The sequence below is a fragment of the Megascapheus bottae genome, chromosome 2 (genome assembly GCF_031878675.1).
Source record: "Megascapheus bottae isolate mThoBot1 chromosome 2, mThoBot2.hap1, whole genome shotgun sequence".
Taxonomy (NCBI): domain Eukaryota; kingdom Metazoa; phylum Chordata; class Mammalia; order Rodentia; family Geomyidae; genus Megascapheus; species Megascapheus bottae.
Genome location: NC_143510.1, coordinates 30,567,728 through 30,587,605, shown reverse-complemented (window position 1 = coordinate 30,587,605; position 19,878 = coordinate 30,567,728). Strand labels below are relative to the sequence as shown.

The 19,878-nt window shown below is 38.1% G+C and overlaps 1 protein-coding gene across 3 annotated transcripts in view; it reads right to left on the bottom strand.

Annotated features, from left to right (window-relative positions):
* The window catches only part of Ptprg (protein tyrosine phosphatase receptor type G), a 667,714-nt gene that overhangs the window by 4,512 nt on the left and 643,324 nt on the right, over positions 1 to 19,878 (bottom strand). For all 3 annotated transcript variants that reach the window (XM_090323299.1, XM_090323309.1, XM_090323290.1), the window contains 8 exons: positions 18,821 to 18,956; positions 18,220 to 18,366; positions 14,999 to 15,092; positions 13,976 to 14,052; positions 13,351 to 13,479; positions 9,231 to 9,377; positions 8,158 to 8,300; positions 121 to 256 (listed from right to left, as the gene is read on the bottom strand). In XM_090323299.1, the coding sequence (XP_090179425.1) occupies positions 121 to 256; positions 8,158 to 8,300; positions 9,231 to 9,377; positions 13,351 to 13,479; positions 13,976 to 14,052; positions 14,999 to 15,092; positions 18,220 to 18,366; positions 18,821 to 18,956 (1,009 nt within the window). The remainder of the gene's footprint in view (positions 1 to 120; positions 257 to 8,157; positions 8,301 to 9,230; positions 9,378 to 13,350; positions 13,480 to 13,975; positions 14,053 to 14,998; positions 15,093 to 18,219; positions 18,367 to 18,820; positions 18,957 to 19,878) is intronic.

Here is a 19,878-nt window from a genome sequence, read left to right as displayed (position 1 = left end):
GTTTCCCAAGTGTCCCTGGGGACATTCTGCGAATGACCTCTAGTTGAGAACCCCTCCCCTAGAGACTCTAAAAGGTGAGCATCAGGTTCAGCTGATATATAGCTTTAGCAGATTACTTACAATGTCTGTGAATACTCCAGGTCTCATAAGATTGATCATTTTTGCCACCTGGAAAACATCCACAGCATTTTCATTTTCCAGTTGCTGGGATAGGGTGGTTAGGGCACACAACATTCCTGCTGACACTGCTCCGTACCTGGTGAGGAAGAAAGGTAACCATGTCAGAATCACTCAGGGAAGGAGTGTTTTCTTTGCTAGTAAAATATGTTTTTGAGACATATATGTATTGACAAAATGAAATGTTGGACTGAGAGAGGGATGGTACATAAAGGTAACATTGGTTTATGAATGTGAAATCTTGCTATCTCTTTCATCAGAAGTTCAGCTTGAAATGAGAGGATGAAAGGCAGACGCAGGACGTGTACTATGGGAAGAATTAGGAAAAAACAATAGGAGAAACTTAACTATACAGTCTTTTGGATAAGTACTAGCTGGTAAATGGCTCTGAAAAATTTTCACCTCAAACTCCCAAGAAGTCACTAGTATGAAGAGTGAAAAATGGAAATAGTTACTTACTGCACTTTTAAGGATGCTGTGGAATTCAAGTGGTGCTTATAAAGTTCATATTGGCTAGTGATGTCATAATCATGAATCTGTGATGATCTTGATGTAATCAGATCTACCATATTATCAATCATACACAACTACAACATGTGCAAGATCTCAGATCTGTATCATCTAGGTCTGTGTAACTTACAGTATGATATTTGCACAACAATGAAATCATCTAATGAGGCTCTACTTTTATTTTTAAGGTTAAAATGATCATATCCTAATTGTGCTACTACCCTAATTTCTAAGAACTCAAAACTTCCACTAAATGCCATGGGACAGTATGTGGATGAAAAGTAAGAGACGTTTCAAAGGCAGTTTGATATTCATTATTTTTGGCTGTGAAGTAGAGTAAGTCTAATCTATAATGGCAATCTGTAAGATTTTCAGAAAAGTAAGAGCAATTGATTTTAGTATCATGCTAAGTTGGCAACTCCAGTTCCACAGGGCCCTGTGCCAGGGCATACTTTCCATATGAATGACAGAAACAATGGACAAAATGAGCTGTTGAAGGTGATACTGCTGATTGGTGTTGAAGTAAGACTAGTGCTATCTTCCCTTAGTACTGAATATGGAGCTATTCAATTCAATCTTAGATTGAATGAGACCAATGACCACTTTAATCAGTATCCTAACTTTAGAGATAACTTCTTCAAATGCAAAATTGTGATTAGGTACACATTTTAAGATTTAGGTTTATCCGTGTATTTCGACACAATTCATCCCTTCACTTGTGGCACATGCATCCGATTTCTTTTCACTCAGAAGAACATTTCTCTCTCTTAGCACAGATGTCATGAAGAGACCTGTCTAGTGACAGGTTATACACATTTTTGGTTTTAAAGACACTGCCATATTTCTTACTCTTGTGTTTACAATTCATATTACTCCCAGATAAAAGAGCTTGTTTTTGAGAAGGGGTTTCAATGTGTGAAAAGTAATGCACCTTCTATCTGGCGAATATAACTGTCACCCCTTTATTAATTACAATTAATAGAGTTTAATTTACATACCCTTGATTACCAAGAAGAACATGTATTTCATTTTCGAAAATTGCTTACCTAATATACATAGGATACCTAGATGTCAGGTTTATTTCTTTCAACTAGTATTACAGGAATCATCTTTTGGGCCATTTTGTTATGGTATTTTGAATATGGTATTTACCTGAATCAAAGTTATTAGGTCACAAATGAAGGGATAAACAGTGTTGAAATATACTGATAAATTTAAATCATTTATACTGGCAGGTCTGAACCTTTTATACTGATAAGACTAAATCATTTATACTAATAAACCTAAATCTTTTTTTTTATTTTTGACTTTTAGGGGAGGGAGGATCTTGTTTGAGAATCTCTTCCCTTCCCTTCTTTTTTTTCAGTCCTGGAGCTTGAACTCAGGGCTTGGGCACTGTCCCTGAGCTTTTTGCTCAAGGTTTAGCACTCTACCACTTTGGGCCTAGATTATTTTTCTTTTTTAAGTTGCACCTTCTTTTATTGTTTTCTTCATCATATTCTCAAAAAGTACATCTTTTATTAATGTTGCTATTTCCTTAGTCCTTTTCATAATTATTTTTCTGGCTTCTTGAGCTTGATTATTTGAAAACTAATGTAGTTTGGTCCTTGAATATTTTTCTGGACATAGCTGATTCCAGCTCACCAAGATCTGAAGTGCAGTACTTTGGTCATCATTTAGTTTTCAGTATTGTTCAATTTCTATTTTGGTTACCTCTTTAATCCATGAGTTGCTTATTAGTTATTCTAGATGTTCGGATTTCAGTTTCCAGGCATAAAGATTTGTGATCTTATTTCACTACATTCTCATGTCCATGTGTTGTGGTTAATAAGCGTGGTCTTATGTGATAACCACATTTCCCCAACTCGTGGTGTTTGATATTGGACCCATGTTCATGTATGTGGGCTAGTCAAACACTTTTCATGATATTCATTTTTAGGAATGTATTGAAATTCAATTTCTGGTTATTGTATATGAATTATCTGTCAGTATGATCATATATATGTATATCATGTAGATTTGCATATCATGTATAGAATGCCACTGTGTGTATTAACATGAGAGGTTGTATTTTTGGGATCATGATCTGTATATGAGAGAAAACATGTGCCTTTTCTCTTTCTGGATCATGTTTACATCACTCAGGATGAAATATGTTTACAGACACCATCAAGTTGACTCAGGTATACTTTATGTGAAACTCCATGGAGTAAACCTATTGAACAATTCAGTTTAACAAGATGTGTGTCAGAAAGTAGAAATGAAGTTTGAAGGGTAGGGCACTAGTGGAGAGGGGTTGGTGAATAGAAAAGGAAACAGGTGACATACACAGTCAAAATACTAAATGTAGCTGGGCGCTGGTGGCTCACTTACACCTGTAATTCTACCTAATCAAGAGGCTGAGATCTGAGGATTGCAGTTCCAACCCCAGCAGAAAAGTCAGTGGGACTCTTATCTCCAATACGCTACTCAGAAAAAGAGGGAAATGGGGGTGACCCTTGCAGCTCATACCTGTAATCCTAGCTACCCAGGAAGCTGAGATCTGAGGATTGGGGTTCAAAGCCAGCCCAGGCACGAAAGTTCCTGAGACTCTTATCTCTAATTAACCACTAGAAAACCAGAAGTGGCACTGTGGTTCAGTGGTAGAGCACTAGCCTTGAGCTGAAGAACTCAGGGGTGGTTCCCAGGCCGAGTTCAAGTCTCACAACCACAAAGAAGATGGAATGGAACAATGGCTCAAGTGGCAGAACCCTAGAAGAGCACAAAGAGGCTCGGAGAGAGTGTTTAAGCCCTGAATTCAAGCCCTATGACCAGAAAATAAGAAAAATTAAAAAAAATCATACCCAACTAAATGTATATATGTTATAAAGGAAGTAGGAAATTAATCCAAGGATAACAAGGAGATGGGGAAGAATGATTGGAAGGCATCTTTAAATGGACATTAAGATTGCAACCTCCCTGTAGTTTCTTTTGTTTTGTCTCTACTGGAAGTGAACTCAGAGCCTTGTATTTGCTAAGCAGGTACTTTACCACCTGAACTTCCCCTCCCTACCCCTTTTGGGTGTAGACTGCTCTGTATTACTATTAGATCACACTTGTTAAATTCAAATCTTCTCTCTCAATGTTACTTTCCTAAAGCACTTAAATTCTTATAAAAACCTCAGCTATTATTTCATCCTTTTAAATCTTCCTTTTATCCCCCCTGGATAATTTTTTAGACACATAGAACTTCACTATACAGTTCCCACCATCCGTTTTTTTATTTCAGTAGTGTACACGTGATTAGTACTCTATCTAACCCTTGCATTTAAAATTTCATGAATTGTATATTTTACCATTCTTGGGTGCTAAATTTCTTCTGCAGTCATAATAAATATTCATAATAAGATTTCTCAGCATATCATTTTAATATCTTGTTTTGACTATTCTATTATCTGATTTATTGTGTGTTTTGGTTCTTGTTCATATTGTCTTTCCTCAGATTCTGAATTGTACTGAGTTGACCTATTTTAGCATGACATTAAAAAATCATTTGTACTGAGTTGGTTCATTAGAAGAAGAATTTACTTAGTTGGTCCTGAAGATATTGTTGAAATCAGGATTGTCCCTACCTTTTTATTTAAAAATTCTTTCTTTAAAGGTATTCATAGCTAGTGAGATAGCAAAGTTCAGTAACCTGATTTGCATTATAGAATGTGCTTTTCACATGTGATTACTTTGGTAATTTTTTTTTTTTTTGCCAGTCCTGGGCTTGAGCTCAGGGCATGAGCACTGTCCGTGGACTTTCTCAAGGTTAGAGCTCTACCACTTGAGCCTCAACACCACTTCCGGCTCTTTTCTATGTATGTGGTACCAAGGAATTGAACCTGTGCCTTCGTGCATGGTAGGCAAGCACTTTAATCACTAGGCCAAACTCCCAGCCCCTACTTTGGTAATTTTTATGGGTTGTGTTTTCTTTATTTAGTCATTAAGTAAGTTTAATTAAGTGTAACATGTTGGCTAGGGCGAGAAGTCAAATATAATGATGGCCATTCTATCCACGTGTGCGTAAGCATATTGAATGTTCCCACCATGAGAAATTCACCTAACTGCACACTTCTCAGAATGTATACCCCTTGGTAAGTCATGTATGATTACACCTGAAGTAAGAGGAAGAACTTATGAAACAAGTTGTTGAAATATGACTAGGAATAAAAATCAGTTAAACATACACATATCTAAATTAAAATCAAAGAAAAAGTCTCAAAAAATAAAGACCAGGGCTGGGAGTTAGCAGGTCCTTTTGTGCCTGGGCTGGCTTTGAGCCTTGATCCTCAGATCTCAGCCTCCTGAGTAGCTAGGATTAGAGGTGTGAGCCACGGTGCCCAGGTTATATTTCTACATTTCTTACAGAATATTTTAGTAATCTTCATACTCTTTGACCTCAGGACTGAACTGAATATAATTTTTACCTATTTGGGCTGCATAAATCAATATTTACTCTATTAGAAATTAAAAATGAGATAACATACAAAACAAGAACCCACGAGCACACTCTGCCAGTCCTGGGTATGATGATTGTAACTGTGAAAAAACTCTACACTCCTGAAAGTGGACATATCATCTTGTGTAAAGTTTGACTTTGACTTTCTGAGTTTCTTAAAGAGCTTGAGAGATGCTACCTTTCCCTTTGGGGTCTTCAGATCACATTTTGATATTCAATTAAACTAGCCTCGTTACACAGGAAGCTGCTTCATTCTTCAAGCAAAGGAGATGACGTGGATGAAAGTGCACTAGCTTCGATCAAAAAAAAAAAAAGCTCAAGGACAATGCATGGGCCCTGTGTTCAAGCCCCAGGATCGATCACACACACAGACACACACACACACACACACACACACACACACACACACACACACACACAGACACAGACACACACAAATTTTTGTTGATTTTATGTTTATGCATATTTTTATTGGCTTTACTTCAGTTATGGCAGGGGGTTGAATTTCACTATTAGATCCTCACATTTGTTAAAGCTGTATTCCTATCAGGTTCATCCTTTCTAGTATATTTCCTGTACTCTTATAAGAAACAGTGCCTTCACCAGGTTTCCTTGTTCCATCTTCATTGCTGTAAATAGTCTATGTTGCACAGAACTTTTTTTTTTTTGCCAGTCCTGGGGCTTGAACTCAGGACCTGAGCACTGTCTTTGGGCTATCCCAAGGCTAGTGCTCTAGAGCCACACACAGCACCACTTCTGGCTTTTTCTGTGTATGTAGGGCACCAGGGAATCAAACCCAGGGCTTCATGCATGCTAGGCAAGCACTCAACCACTAGGCCATGCTCCTGGTCCACAGAACCATTTATGCAGGAAAAATAACTGACAAAAGCCACGCTTTCTGGGACAGTCCCTATAAGGTGCATGTCCTTGTGTGTAAGTCATATTTAAAAGCATGCTATCCATTCACGCAAGCAATTAATCCTACACCCACTCAGTCTGTGGAGACTGAGAAGAATAAGTTGCCTTTGCTGGCCTCCCTACTGTGGGACAGTAGGGAGGAGCAGGAACAATATTCATCTGAAGTGTATGTAATGTGCTGCTAAGGATGCAGTATTTGCTAATGGTTTTAATTGGCATGTTTGAGTAAAGTTTCAAAAAGGCGATTTTTGAACCGTGCCAAATGCAAGGCTATTCAGAGGGATTTTGTAGGGGCAAGGTAGTCTGCAGGTAGTATTTCAGTGGAAGACTGGATTAATAGCTAGAAGAATGAAGAATAAAACAGATTGTCAAAGATTTAGCAAAGAATGAACATCAGTCGTGGGACTTGAAGTCTGGGCCTGGGCGTTGTCCCTGGACTCTTCAGCTCAAGGCTATTGCCTTACCCCTTGAGCCACAGCGCCATTTCTAAGTACAGGATATTTAGAGAATGGATACTAGCCACAAGGTTTGGTGGGCAGTTAGATGTGAAGGTAAGGGAAATTGGAAAATGACTGCTGTGTTTCTGGTGTGAACACCTGGTGTATGGGGACAGGATGAGCCTGATGGTACAGAAGTGGAACTGAAGGCCTTTGTAGATCCTAGGAAGGGGTGTGCAGACATACCAAAAACAGGTCAACTTGAAAATGTTTGTTTTAAAACATTTACATGTGCTCCCAGGCAATGTGAAAAACTAGTGAATAGGAAATTGGCATATCCCCACAGAAAAATACACTTCCGTCATGACTTCTCTCAGCTCACTTATATGGCATGAGCACACGCACAAATTTAGTCTGTATGTCTGGGAATAAGCAAATGTTTGATTAATTTTGGAAGTAACACATTTGCATGTGAACCAAATAGTGACCTCCACGTCTTAGCTGCTGTTAGTTCTCTCCCTCTTTCACCAACAAAAACATAAGGTGAGCTATATTTCTGACATCAGGACAAGAGAAACTAGTCAAGAGAAGAGATGGCGATACCAGCATTTATCCTGAATTATTAGTAAACCCTGGAGGCATTTGAAAGGCTGATCCAGATTAGTAAGGAATAAGTAAGAAACAATCTTATACTGTGCCATTGGGCTAGAAAGTTTCATGAACTGACAGCAACTGCCTAGTGTAAACACTTTGGTGACATTTCTAGGGATTGTTTTTAGTGTATTATCTAATCAAAGCTTCAATTCAAATGTTTTCCTGATTTTCAATTTTACTATTAAGCCAACATTTTGAAATATTCACGATTTTCTAGGGTAGACACCAAAGTCTTTGGAAGAAGCCAGCAATGTGGTTGAGTAAATGAAAGTTAAAGCAGAAGTGTACTATGAGTTAAGGGAAAGGTTCTGACATAGGGTGAATGTCTTTCTGCACTTCAGGACATAGCACTAACTCAAGAAAGTCTTAAGCTTTCCTTTCCAATTTATTAGTATCTTATGTTACCAAAAAAGTTGGTAATTTGATAAATATAAAGTATTTGCTGACCCAAGGAGCTATTTTAGATCAAAAATAGAAATGAACATGGCTTGAGATCTGAGCATTTCATTTTGAAGCCAACCTGGGCAGAAAAATTAATGAGGCTCCATCTCCAATTTGCCAGCAAAATGCTACAGTAGAGGCATAACTCAAGTGGTAAAGTCAGTTCCATGTAAAAAAAAAAAAAAGCTGAGCAAGAATGCAAGACTCTCCCTGAGTGCAAACCCTTAGTTCTGGCACAAAAACCCTCCACAGTACATAAAGAGTTAACCATATTATTACATTATAAGCTAAACACATGCACAGCTGTTTTGTAAGTTAAGACATTGTTTGTTCTTTTTCCTAGAATATACACTGTATGAAAACTTGGAACTCTGGCACAGTTAGACCCTATTAAAATGTAAATGGAAGTACAAAACTTATACACATTAGAAATAACACAGAGTTGTCATAAAAAGAGAGAATAGGCTTTATATTCTGTCTTCTATAGGAACTCGGTTAAAACTGTGAAAATTGTATAATGCAGTAGGAAGCACATACTCATCATGAACAATGGTGGGGCCGTCCCGTGTTAAGGCCTCTTCCTTGATGACGTTGATCAGTTCGAAGGTACTGCTGATGGGAGCATCTGGGTTAGGCCATTTGGGGCACTGGAAGTGCCTAACTTCTAGGACATAGTCATCCTGTAAGTAACACAATGTGAGTCACACAGCCTGTCCTCTATTTCATAGGTCTAATAGTCAAAGGATTAGAAAGTGTTCCTTAGATAGAAAATATTATACAATTCTAAATAACATCAGGTTAACACACAACTACAAGTGTGGAGAAAAATATGAAGATCTGCCTGCCATAGAGACGGAGCAGAATGTGTGGGCTAAACAGTAGAATCTCCTTTTGTTCGGTCCCCAAATTCAACTGATAAAACAGCTGAGTACTGGTAGCTCATGCGTGTAAATATGCTGATAAGGAGGCTGACATCTAGAGCCTGGAGGTTCAATGTTCAAGGCCAATCCAGGAAGAAGAGTTCACTAGACTGCATCTCCAGCAACAAAGCAAGTCTAGCAGCATGACTCTCGCCATAGGCAGAGACAGCCTAGCAAGTGAAGGAAGAGGGTGCTTTAACTACCGTCTTATATTATTAGTAGCTTGAGTGTTTACTCCCATTTCCTTCATGGAGAGCCGAAAATGTTTCACCCTTTTTCCTTTCCCCTCCTTCATCCTGTTATACTAGAAGCAAGTGATAACATACTAAATATTGTTTACTTAAAAAAATCAGCATATTATCTCTGCAGCACATTGCAAGACTCACAGTTTCTGAAGACAAAAACAAAACAAAAAACCCCCAAACCTCTGAGCTTTATTATATTGTTTTCAAAATTAGGTCAACAGACCTATTTGTATGCATGCCGAATCAGAACTGTTACATTTCATTTAGTCAGCTGGAAAGGGCAAATATTTGAAGGAAGAAAAAAGGGAAAGGTACATATTTTAAATTGAGTCTTACTCAAACACCTGGGCCTGTCTTGAGGGTGGCAAATTACTTCAGTATTACTTAAAAGGATCATCTAGGGCCTACATCTGGCTATTATGGAGGGGCCCGGGGTTTTGGTTACCTGTGTAGCTTCAAGGATAAAGTCATGGATGATAATTTGTTCTTCATTAGAGAGGCACAGTCTGTCTTTGCTGATAAGAGTGACAGTAAAAGCCTCACAGTTCATGGATTCTTCTCGACTTGGCCAGTACACAAACTCATCTTCTGCCTTTGGGAATCAAGGAAGAAAAAAAAAATCTTTTGCCGTACTGCTCAACCTTTAGTTTTGAATTTTCTCGCAGAATGACTCCTTGCTTTTCTCCACACCTCTCAAGTCATCTTATAAGCTGAATTCAGAGCACTGTATTTTCATGTAGTCTTGATGGTTATTGTACTCTTATCTCAAAATGCATGCTGACAGATAACCATTTCCTAGCGCCTCTCACCTATTACTGTAACAACTCAAAGTGCCCCCTCCGTAGGGAATATATTTTTCCCAGCTAACAAGTGTTCTGAATCATAATTGGAACAGCAAGAACAGAGATTGGATCTAGGTCAATTAATTTTACTATTTCTCAGTTGCTTAAGCAACTAAAACACGCTAATTGTTATTTCCTATGTGTTATATCAGTAACAAATACACAGTTGAATAGCATTTTCTAAAGGATTGTCATAAACATTATCTGTTCATTTTTATATTATTAAGATAAAGGGTATTTTACAGAGAAATTTTATTGTGTATAAAGTACAAAGCACAATGCTACCTGATGCAGAGATAATATGGGTTATTCTAGTTAAGCAAATGAACATATGAATCATTTTAAACTTTTTTTGGCAAGAGAAACTAAAACAGCATAAATCCCAAGTGCAGTACAGTTTTATTAGCTAGATTCCTTGCTTTGGGCACGAGTGCTCTAGACGTAATCCTTTATACCTGCTACTTCATTTCATCTGATCTATAATTCCCTATTTCTGCCCCAACCCTAAACTACTGTTTTGTTCTTGATATATTTTTTTTTTAAAAAATGGGTGAGGTCATGCAGTATTTTCTTTCAGGTTAGGCTTATAAAATCACATGGTGTAAAGATTCTTTTTTTTTTTTTTTTAATGGCTGGAAAGTGTACCGACATGCACATTCACCAGGCTTTCTTTAGCTGGCTGTCCACTGACAGATGCTGCAGTGTTTCCAGGTTTTAGCTGCTGTACATAATGCATGGGGATGCAGTTATCTTTACAAGGTAGCAACTTCCTTTTCTTTTGTTATATGCCCAGAAGAGATTGATGAATTTTATATGACGGTTCTACTTTTTCATTTCTTCAGAGACGTCCATACTTGATAATGTGTCAGGCACACTCTCATCAACCATCTGAGAGCATTTGGTTGGTTCTGACTTGCCTTTTCCTTAATGATGCATAACACTGAGAACTACTGAGTGACTTACAGGTCAGTTTTTGAATTGGGATATTAATTTTTCTACTATCAATCTGTACAAGTTCTTTTTGTTTTTGTGGGTCACGGGGCTTGAACTCACCAGGGGCACTGTCTCTGAGCTCTTCAGCTCAAGGCTAACGCCTACCTTTGAGCCAAGCCCCACCTCCCATTTGCTAGAGGTTAATTGGAGATAAGAGTCTCAGGTTCTTCTGTGCCCTGGCCTGGCTTGGAACGTTGATCCTCAGATCTCAGCCTCCTGAGTAGCTAGGATTACAGGCGTGAGCCACTGAGCCTGGCTTGTGCAAGTTCTTTATAAATGTTGAATGTTAGTTTCTACACAAGGAACTGTTATCCTTGGTCCTAACATATGAGGGGCATCTTCACTTACAGTCAGGAATGTTCATAAGGATGTAGCTAAAATCACACAGACAATAGTAAGGACAGAACACTTGGGAAAGAAGTTGTGCATAAATAAGCATGTTGGCTCTAAGTACAGGCATTCTTTAAAAGAAAGATGGTCAGTGATTTCAAAAGGGAAGACATAGTCTTTCAGCTCTAGTAGTCAGGCTTTGTTAGTCTCAAAAACTGTTGCACAGGTGGGAGAGTTTGTGTAAAACGTGACTGACCACAGACCCCTTCCCACCTTTCTAATTTGCTCAATTGACAAACTTGGTTGCCCACTGCATGGAGATTCCTGTGGGCATTTTCAGGAAAATGCGTAGATACTATCCTTGAGTTTAGGAATAATTCTGAGTAATGTTCAAAACAAAGAAGGCTTTGTTTAATCTTACATTGTTGCATTAGAAATGAGCCAATAAATCCAATAAGACTTATCACCCTTTCAAGTTTCAATACAGTTTATTGCCAAGTACGTTTTTATTTTTAAAGCTCAGCATAAGGGGAAACAGATTAGCAATTGGGTTTAGTCTATACAGAAGTCTGTAACTGTTTTAACAGGGCGTCAAAACTCTGCCCAGGTTAGCATAGGAATAGGATCACATGTGATCCTGGATAAATTGATAAGTCTGTGGCTTAAATTTCCATGTTTGAAAGTGGAAATTAAACCATGTACCTCAGGAACTATTGTAATACGAATAGTAAATTAGATACTAAAGAGATTTTAATCACAGTGGAAAAAGGCAGAGAAAAAAACATTTAAAATACAGAAACTGCAGTCAGAAATCTCTCATTTTGGAAGACTAAGAAAGTGAGGTGCTGCTTTTTAATTCAGAAGGCATTCTGTGGTTGTTTGCTGACAAATACACTTCCAGCTGAAAAGCTGTCTAGACCATGGTTAGGATACGAATGTTCCCTGAGTTAGGACCATGACTTTTGGGCTACTTAGAGAATTATATATAGTTGTAAAAAGAAGACAAGAACAAATCTAGGTATTATAAATTTAAGGGAAAAAAACAACGAACTATGTAAGGATTCAAAGGGTGAGTACTGCAGCTAAGAGAGCAGACACACATGACTGCAGACTTTCTCGCCAACAGAGACCCCCGTTCCATGCCTATTCCCGTTCTATCCTGTGTCTGTAGGATGCAAATCCCATTATTGGTTCCAGCTGCCCTGTAACCCATGGTACAAGTAAGTCTGGGCAAATTCTCTATGGTGGTTGTCCTCGATGGACTGACAATAGCCAAATACCAACTCAAAACTCCAACACATGAATGCTTGAAAAACCTGAAATGCCTCCCATTTCCACATGCCAAAACGGAACGGACCCCTGTTGCCAGCTAATTTGAAAATTTACACTCCAGCTTTGAGCTGAAGATTCTCAATTTTGTTGCCATTCCATCATACAGAAGCAGCCTTGGTATTCTGAAGCTGGAGCAAAATGCGACAAAGTGAAGAAGTTCCTACTGCCTGGGCACACAGTCAAATGCATGTCATCCAGACTAGGGTTCAATCACATGCTGTTCCTTCTTGATTAAAAAACTCATTAATCTGACACTCAAGGAGCCAGATCCTCATTGTTTTTTGTTTTTATCTTGTGGGCTCACATGTCCACATATTAACTTTGCAAAACTGAGCTAATGTAGAATTTATTTATGCATGGTCGTCTAAATAGCTTTGAGACTTTATTAGATATTTGTCTTCCCTTCCTTTACGTTTTTTTACTCGATTAAAGCAAGGAAGCAGCAAAGATATAATGGCTTAGTCAAAGCCTTAAGAGTGACCTACAGGTTGAGCCCCAAATTGCAATTCCTAGTTACTGCCCTGCAATGGCTCTTACTCGGCTGCAAAATGGGAGAAAATAATGACACATTTTAGTACATGACAAGCATGGAATTTGGAGACTGATAACTGAGGTTTAAGTCCTGGCTCTAATTACTGGTATATGCTCCTGGACAAAAGTTAATGTGCTCCATTTTCTCACCTATTATATACATATACAATCCTAACTATCTCTTGGTCACGAAAGTATTCTGAGAATGAAGTTAGTATGTGGAGAAGGAAGAGCACTGACACAGTCCATAAGTGTTATAAACTCTATCACAAGTGACCTACAGCAGGGTAAGAAGTCCATCTATAAATTATAGTTTGTTGTTATTGTTGTTGTGGTTGTTGTTGAGGGTATATCAAGGATCATTTGAAGCATTCTGGCACCTAGCCACGAAGGGTGGTATCAGAGAATCAAGGATAACAGTGTGATTCCACAGTCCTGAGTTTCTTCCCTAGCATACACACAGACACAACAGTACACAGTTCTGTATATCTGGAGCCGCATGCGCGTGTTAATATATAGCAGATGTGCTTTACTTACCAGGCTCTGGTTGTCTGGCAGCATGACGATGATCTGTGCATTATGATCCCAAATCATTCGCCAGAAATCTTTCGTAGTATGTGGCAGAGGATGCTGGGTTATAATGAATTCATTGCTCCTGTAATAGCCCTTCAGTTGGAAAGAGAGAAAAGTCAGATTATAAGCTTTTCGTTCTAACTTGGTGGTAGAGGAATAGACTCATGGAACCTTACAGCATTGCTTTTGATAACGTTAAAATAATTGAGAAAGGCATTTAGTACATTTGGCTAATTCTTAGGTTTATTTCTAATATTGTGCAAACAATTTTCTCTCCACATGCAATCCACTTCAAGTTCCCCCTGCTGTTTTTACTTAGTCGTCACTTTTATTCAAAAGCTAGATGGGTAAAATTAACCAAAAAAGTAATTCTGTAAGAAGCATTGTGCTTTATGTAGGCATTTCTTGTACTCCTACTGTTTGGGTATCTTTTGTTATAAATTCTAAGATACAGAAATCTTTAAACTTTTTGCTATTTTACACATTGAGAAATTATGGAAAAAAAGAAACCATCCACAGAGGTGGTATCTGTGCTTTTAACACCTTGCAGTTTAATTGACTTAATTTATGATTAATGGTTGACTCTCACCATGATATAAGAAGCATTAATGTAATCTGTTCCTTTCATTCCGGGCAGTGGTGCAAGACCCACTCGAGCACGCTCAGCTAGCACACGGAGAAAATGGTGACACAGCATTAGTCTTATGATACAGTAAACAATAGCTCCTTCTGAGCAAAACATATTCCTCCTCATGGGAATAACGTATTTCTCTAAGATTTATTTAAAAGTCTCAGCAAAGGGAGATGCAGAATGTAAAACACAATTTTGGTGCACATACACAAGATAGACTTGATAAAATTCCTGTTACAGGAGAAAATCTCATAGTAGACCACTAAGGGATGACTTATAGAAATATATCTGAGGGTTTCTGATAACTTTTGACCTTAGTTTATATTCTTAGAGTTCCACTACTTTGTTTTTCACCCCACAAACTTAAACCTTAAATGTCTTTGGCCCTGTGAAGGGCTCAGAAAACAGTGGTCTCTCTCAGTAGAGAAAAATGTCTACAGTGCATACATAAAGTATCCTGAATTATTTAATGCAAACATTTAACTCTAAACTAATTGTGTCTGGATTTCTTTATCCAGGATAGTTGAATGCTGTAGTTCTAATTGTACAGATTAATCTAGAATTCATGGAGTAATAAGAGCTTTATTACTATCACCTTAAATTGAAATATGGCAGAAGTATTCACAAACTGGTATGTTTTATGATAACCCCTTGGTACAATTGCTTAAAGATTATTTATTTTATTATTATTATTTTTTGTCAATCATGAGGCTTGAACTCTGGGCCTGGGTACTGTCCTTGAGTTCTTCAGCTCAAGGCTACCGCCCTACCCTTGAGCCTCAGCCCCACTTCTCATTTTCTAGTGATTAATTAGAGATAAGAGTCTCATGTTCTTCAGTGCCTGGGCTGGCCATGCACTGAGATCCTCAGATCTCAGCCTCCTGAGTGGTTAGGATTACAGGTGTGAGCCATGGCCCCGGCTTAAAAGAAAAAAAATTTAAAAACCCTCTGACCCAAGTCAAACTGATTGTAGGATCTTACATGGCACAACGGAAGAGTTTCTGTTCTTTTCTTTGTTACACTCTTTCTGAGCACTGAAGCACTCCACGTATTTTGCATTACATTGAGTGACCAGCTAAAAGAAAAGCAACATTTTTAGTCTTCATTCAAGGGTATAATTCATAGTACCTGCTTGATCATTTAGAAAAATACCAATAAAAAGATTTAGAAAAAGTCATATTAAGTGGAGCCAGACCCAAAAAAACATAGGCTCCATGGTTTCCCTTATTTGTAATAATTAGTATACATCTAGGATTTTCCTAGCAGAGGATCACAATAACTCAAAAGGTGTGTGCATATGGCTATACAGAATGTGACTAAGCGAGAAATAAGAGGTTTATCTTCATGGTTGTTTATTTTTAATGGACTATGTGAAGTTATTTCTTTCCACTTTTGTCCCCCCCTTATGATTTATCTCCTGTTGTTACTGTATCTGACTTTAGTACCTGGTATATTGTACTTACTTGTTTATTTGAAATAGGGAAGGGAAGGTGGGAAAAGATGACTGGGAGGGGGTTGAGGGGAGGGAAAGTGGGAGAAAACCATGGGAAGGGTTATCAATGTTCAAGAAGTAATATACCCACTACTTCACAAATGTTACTGTAACCCCTCTATATATCATCCCAACAACAAAATTAAAAATGAAATAAAAAAGGAAAATACTAATAATCATATTACTAATAAGGATATTTCTTTGTGTCTCAAAGAATACTCTCAATGCTTTAATAGTGGGACCTTGTCCATTTCTGGAATCTGGGTACTGTGGGAACTTTTTTCTTTCTGTGTATATGATACCAAGGAATCGAACCCAGGACTTCATGCATGCTAGGCAAGCACTCTACCAGTAGGCCACACTCTTGGCCCCTTTGGGGACTTTTTTGCCAACATGAAATCACCACTGATTTTGTCCCTAGTTCCTTACTGGCACACAAAAATTAACTCATCAAGGGTGTGGGGTGTGGGGGGGGAGGGAAACCGGTACCAAGACATGTGAAAGGGTATCAATGTATGTGAATTAATGCACCTTCTATCTGGCAAATATCATGTAACGCTTTTACTAATTACAATAAAAAAAATTAACTCATCAAGAGGTAATTATGCTGATTGCAGATGAAGAATTTATAGATTGTTAGTATACTTTTGTTGAAATAAGAATTTTTAAAAGTCATTATAAATAGCCCAGTTGTTGATTATTTTTCTTATTTATGTACCCTGGCTAAATCATTTGGTCAATGCTTTTCTTAAGTGTATTAACTGTGTCAACTGCTGTCATGCGCTCTAGGGATAATTGTCATGTCCAAGTATCTGACTCTTTCTCCTTCTTCTATTTGAGTTTTAAAATGAATAGTGACTGTAAAAAAGACAGATACCTGGTTTATAGCTGAATATATTGGATTGTTTGATGAAAAAAAAATATGTTTAGAACCAGAATAGTTTCAGATTCTTTGGGATTTTGAAATATTTGCATACATATAATGAGATGTCTTGGGATAGGAATCAAGTCTAAACACAATAAATTTCATGTTTCATATTCACATGCCCTGAAGGTAATTTTATATATTTCTGATGCATGAAATGAAGTTTCATAGTGTGTATTTTTCACTGTGGCATCATACTGCCACTCAAAAAATTTGAACTGAGGAATGTTTTAGATTTTAAAGGAGGCTCTCATTAGTCTTGCTCAGTTGTTTTGTACATTTGTTTGATACATAAGCAATTTCTCATTTTGTGTTCACATGGAAAACAATGAGATGAACCTGTGCAGTTTCACTCTTTTTAAATTAAAAAAATTTTTTTTTTCTAATCCTGGGGCTTGAACTCAGGGTCTGAGCACTGTCCTTGGGCTTTCTCAAGGCTAGAGCTCTACTACTTAAGCTACAGCACCAATTCTGGCTTTTTCTATGTATACGGTACTGAGGAATTGAAACCAGGTCTTTGTGCATGTGAGGCAAGCACTCTACCACTAGGCCAAACTCCTGGCCCCAATTTTAAATTATTCTTATGACCAAATTCAGTGAAATGACTGAACTCAGTGAAGTGAATCTATTTTTTAGTTCTTATCACTTTGTTTGGCATGATCCAGATGAAGGTTTCAAAGTCCGTGGAAAGTTTTATCATGAGAAAAGAAGCTATAGAGATTTATCCCATCCTTTCCATCTTGACACAAAGAATTAACTTTACATATGCAACAAATAAAAAACCACTTAATGATTGGAAAAAATCAGGCAGCATTTCAAAGTCACAATGAATGCTTTGAGCTTCTCTCATTTTAATTCTTTAAAAGGCTTCTCTTGGGGCCGGGAGTTTGGCCTAGTGGTTAAAGTGCTCGCCTAGCATGCATGAAGACCCGGGTTCGATTCCTCGGTACCACATACATAGAAAAAAGCCGGAAGTGGTGCTGAGGCTCAAGTGGTAGAGCTCTAGCCTTGAGAAAGCCCAAGGACAGTGCTCAGGCCCTGAGCTCAAGCCCAGGACTGGCAAAAAAAAAAAAAACAAAAAAAAAACTCATTACTTTGGGCCGGGAGTTTGGCCTAGTGGTAGAGTACTTGCCTAGCATACACATAAAAGGCTTCTCTTTTTTTCACCTTTGGAGAATGCCAAATAACCTTAACTGTCTTTAAAAGTAATATTCTAATTGAAAGAAAAAAAATACTGTAGAAATACTTTTCTCTATTTTCCAAAATTGTCTCCTGGAATAGATTTTTCAACTGGCATATTTTGAGGACAGTATGTTGAAAAACTTTGTATTTTAGACAAGCTCTTGCATTACTGATCCTCTTGCATCAATCTTTCCCAATGCTGAGTGTACATAACCATCATGTCTAGCTTAAATAGCTTTTTCCTCCCTTGGCCAGTACTGGGGTTTGAACTTAAGGGCTTGCACTCAACTTGTTTGCTTGGCTGGCACTCTACTACTTGAGCTATCATGTTCAAATAATCTTTTCTTTCTGATTAGAATATACACTCAGTCTCATGTTATATGTTATTGTGACCAGAGAATGATGTTTATGGTTAGACAAAGTCATAAGCTGCTCACAAGAAAATAGATTACAGGACTACATCTACTTGAATACAAATGGCACTTTGCATGGATCAGAACTTGATTTCATATCACATTTAAAGAGTACAAAGAGGACCTGACCTTCAGTTCTGGCCACTTTCCTACTTCCTTGCTTTAAAGACATTATTATGCAAAGTTCTACCTTAAACTGTTTTTCCAGCCGAGTCTTTCCTCCCACTCCTGGAATGAGGATACTGTTAACATAGCTATGCAGCTGATTTGAAGATACTTCAGTCTCCTTTCCAAGAATGGCTTCCAACAAGGCATCGTGGATGAAAATGTACTGCTCCTACAAAAGTGCAAATGTGATGATCAACAGGAAACCTGTTCATTCTGCCTCAAACAGGGACCTGCCAGTGAATTCCTGCAAGCATTTGGAGCTAGGTGGTATGTTCCAGTACTCACTTATTCATCATAATTTATTTTAAAGCTGAGCTCTGTGTTCTAAACTGTATCTGGAGGTTCAATATGGTCAGCTGTCCACAAATTTGTCTTCAATGAAGTCCTTAGGAACCATCTTGTCCTAGAGTTATTTTTAAATCAAACCTAGCAATGTATTTCACTCCCAATCATTTCTAACACCGTTCTCAATACAACTGTAATTGAATCTTATCTTAAGTGCTTTATAGAAAACAGATCCAAATATTAGGAATATGCATTCCTTCAAGGCCCAAGAGAACAAACCTGTCTCATCCGCATCATTCGGTTTTCAGTTGAAGGGGGTGTTGGGGTCCCTTCCTTACCTCAGTCTGGACGAGGTAGTTACGCTGTGTCCTGATATGCTTCAGGAATCCCAGGACATTAACTGTGCTTTTGTCTTTTATCTGTTGCAGCATGCTGTCTATCACAATATAGGTGCCCGTCCTGCCCACACCAGCACTGTAAGAAAGGAAGGCAACTCAGTATGTGAAATATGGAGTGAACTTGGAAATAACTGTAACGTGCAAGACATGACACAGGGCATTCATGGAGACAGTGCCTACAAACTGCACTGAGAACACATGATAAGGAGTACTTTACACTGCAGGAACCGCAAGACAATCGAGGTGTGTTTCTTGGTTGGCCTGCCATGCTGGAATTCAGCTTCTCCTGTGTGCTGGGCTCTCTAACAGTAACTCTGTGTGCACTCTTCCTTTGACTAAACACCCTTTCCCCTACAACTGCCTCAGTTGACATTTGTTGCAACTGACAAACCAGTGGGCTATTGGCAGGTTTCTAGTAAAAGGGATATTTGCCTTTAGTCATCAAGGAATAGCATGAGATTGTTACCTTTAGAAAATGTGCCTCAATCGTATTTCTTGTTATTTTGGAAAATACTCAGGAAGATCTAGATTCTGTAGAACTCAATAACAAGTTTCTTTTGAACAAATGCCCCAGAAGCTTCCCTATCTAGTACAATACCTAGGCTGTTTGATAGACTTCTCTCCACTTTAGTGATCCTAAATGCATTAGCATAAAAGCTGGGTTTTTATGGGACTATGGATGTGTATCAACTTCTACAAGGGGCTTTTTTACTTCAGTAACAATACGTTATAAAAATGGCCCAAAGAAATTCTTAGAAAATACTATGTAGCCGGGCTCCAGTGGCTCATGCCTATAATCCTAACTGCTCAGGAGGCTGAGATTCGAGAACCATGGTCTCAAGCTAGCCTAAGAAGACAAACCATGAGATTCTTCTCTCTAACCAATCAGCAAAAAAACTGGGAGTTATGATATGTGACTCAAGTGGTAGAGTAGCCCCAGCCATGAGAGGAAAACCCTAGCAAGCACATAAAGTATGAAGTTCAATTTGCAATGTTAA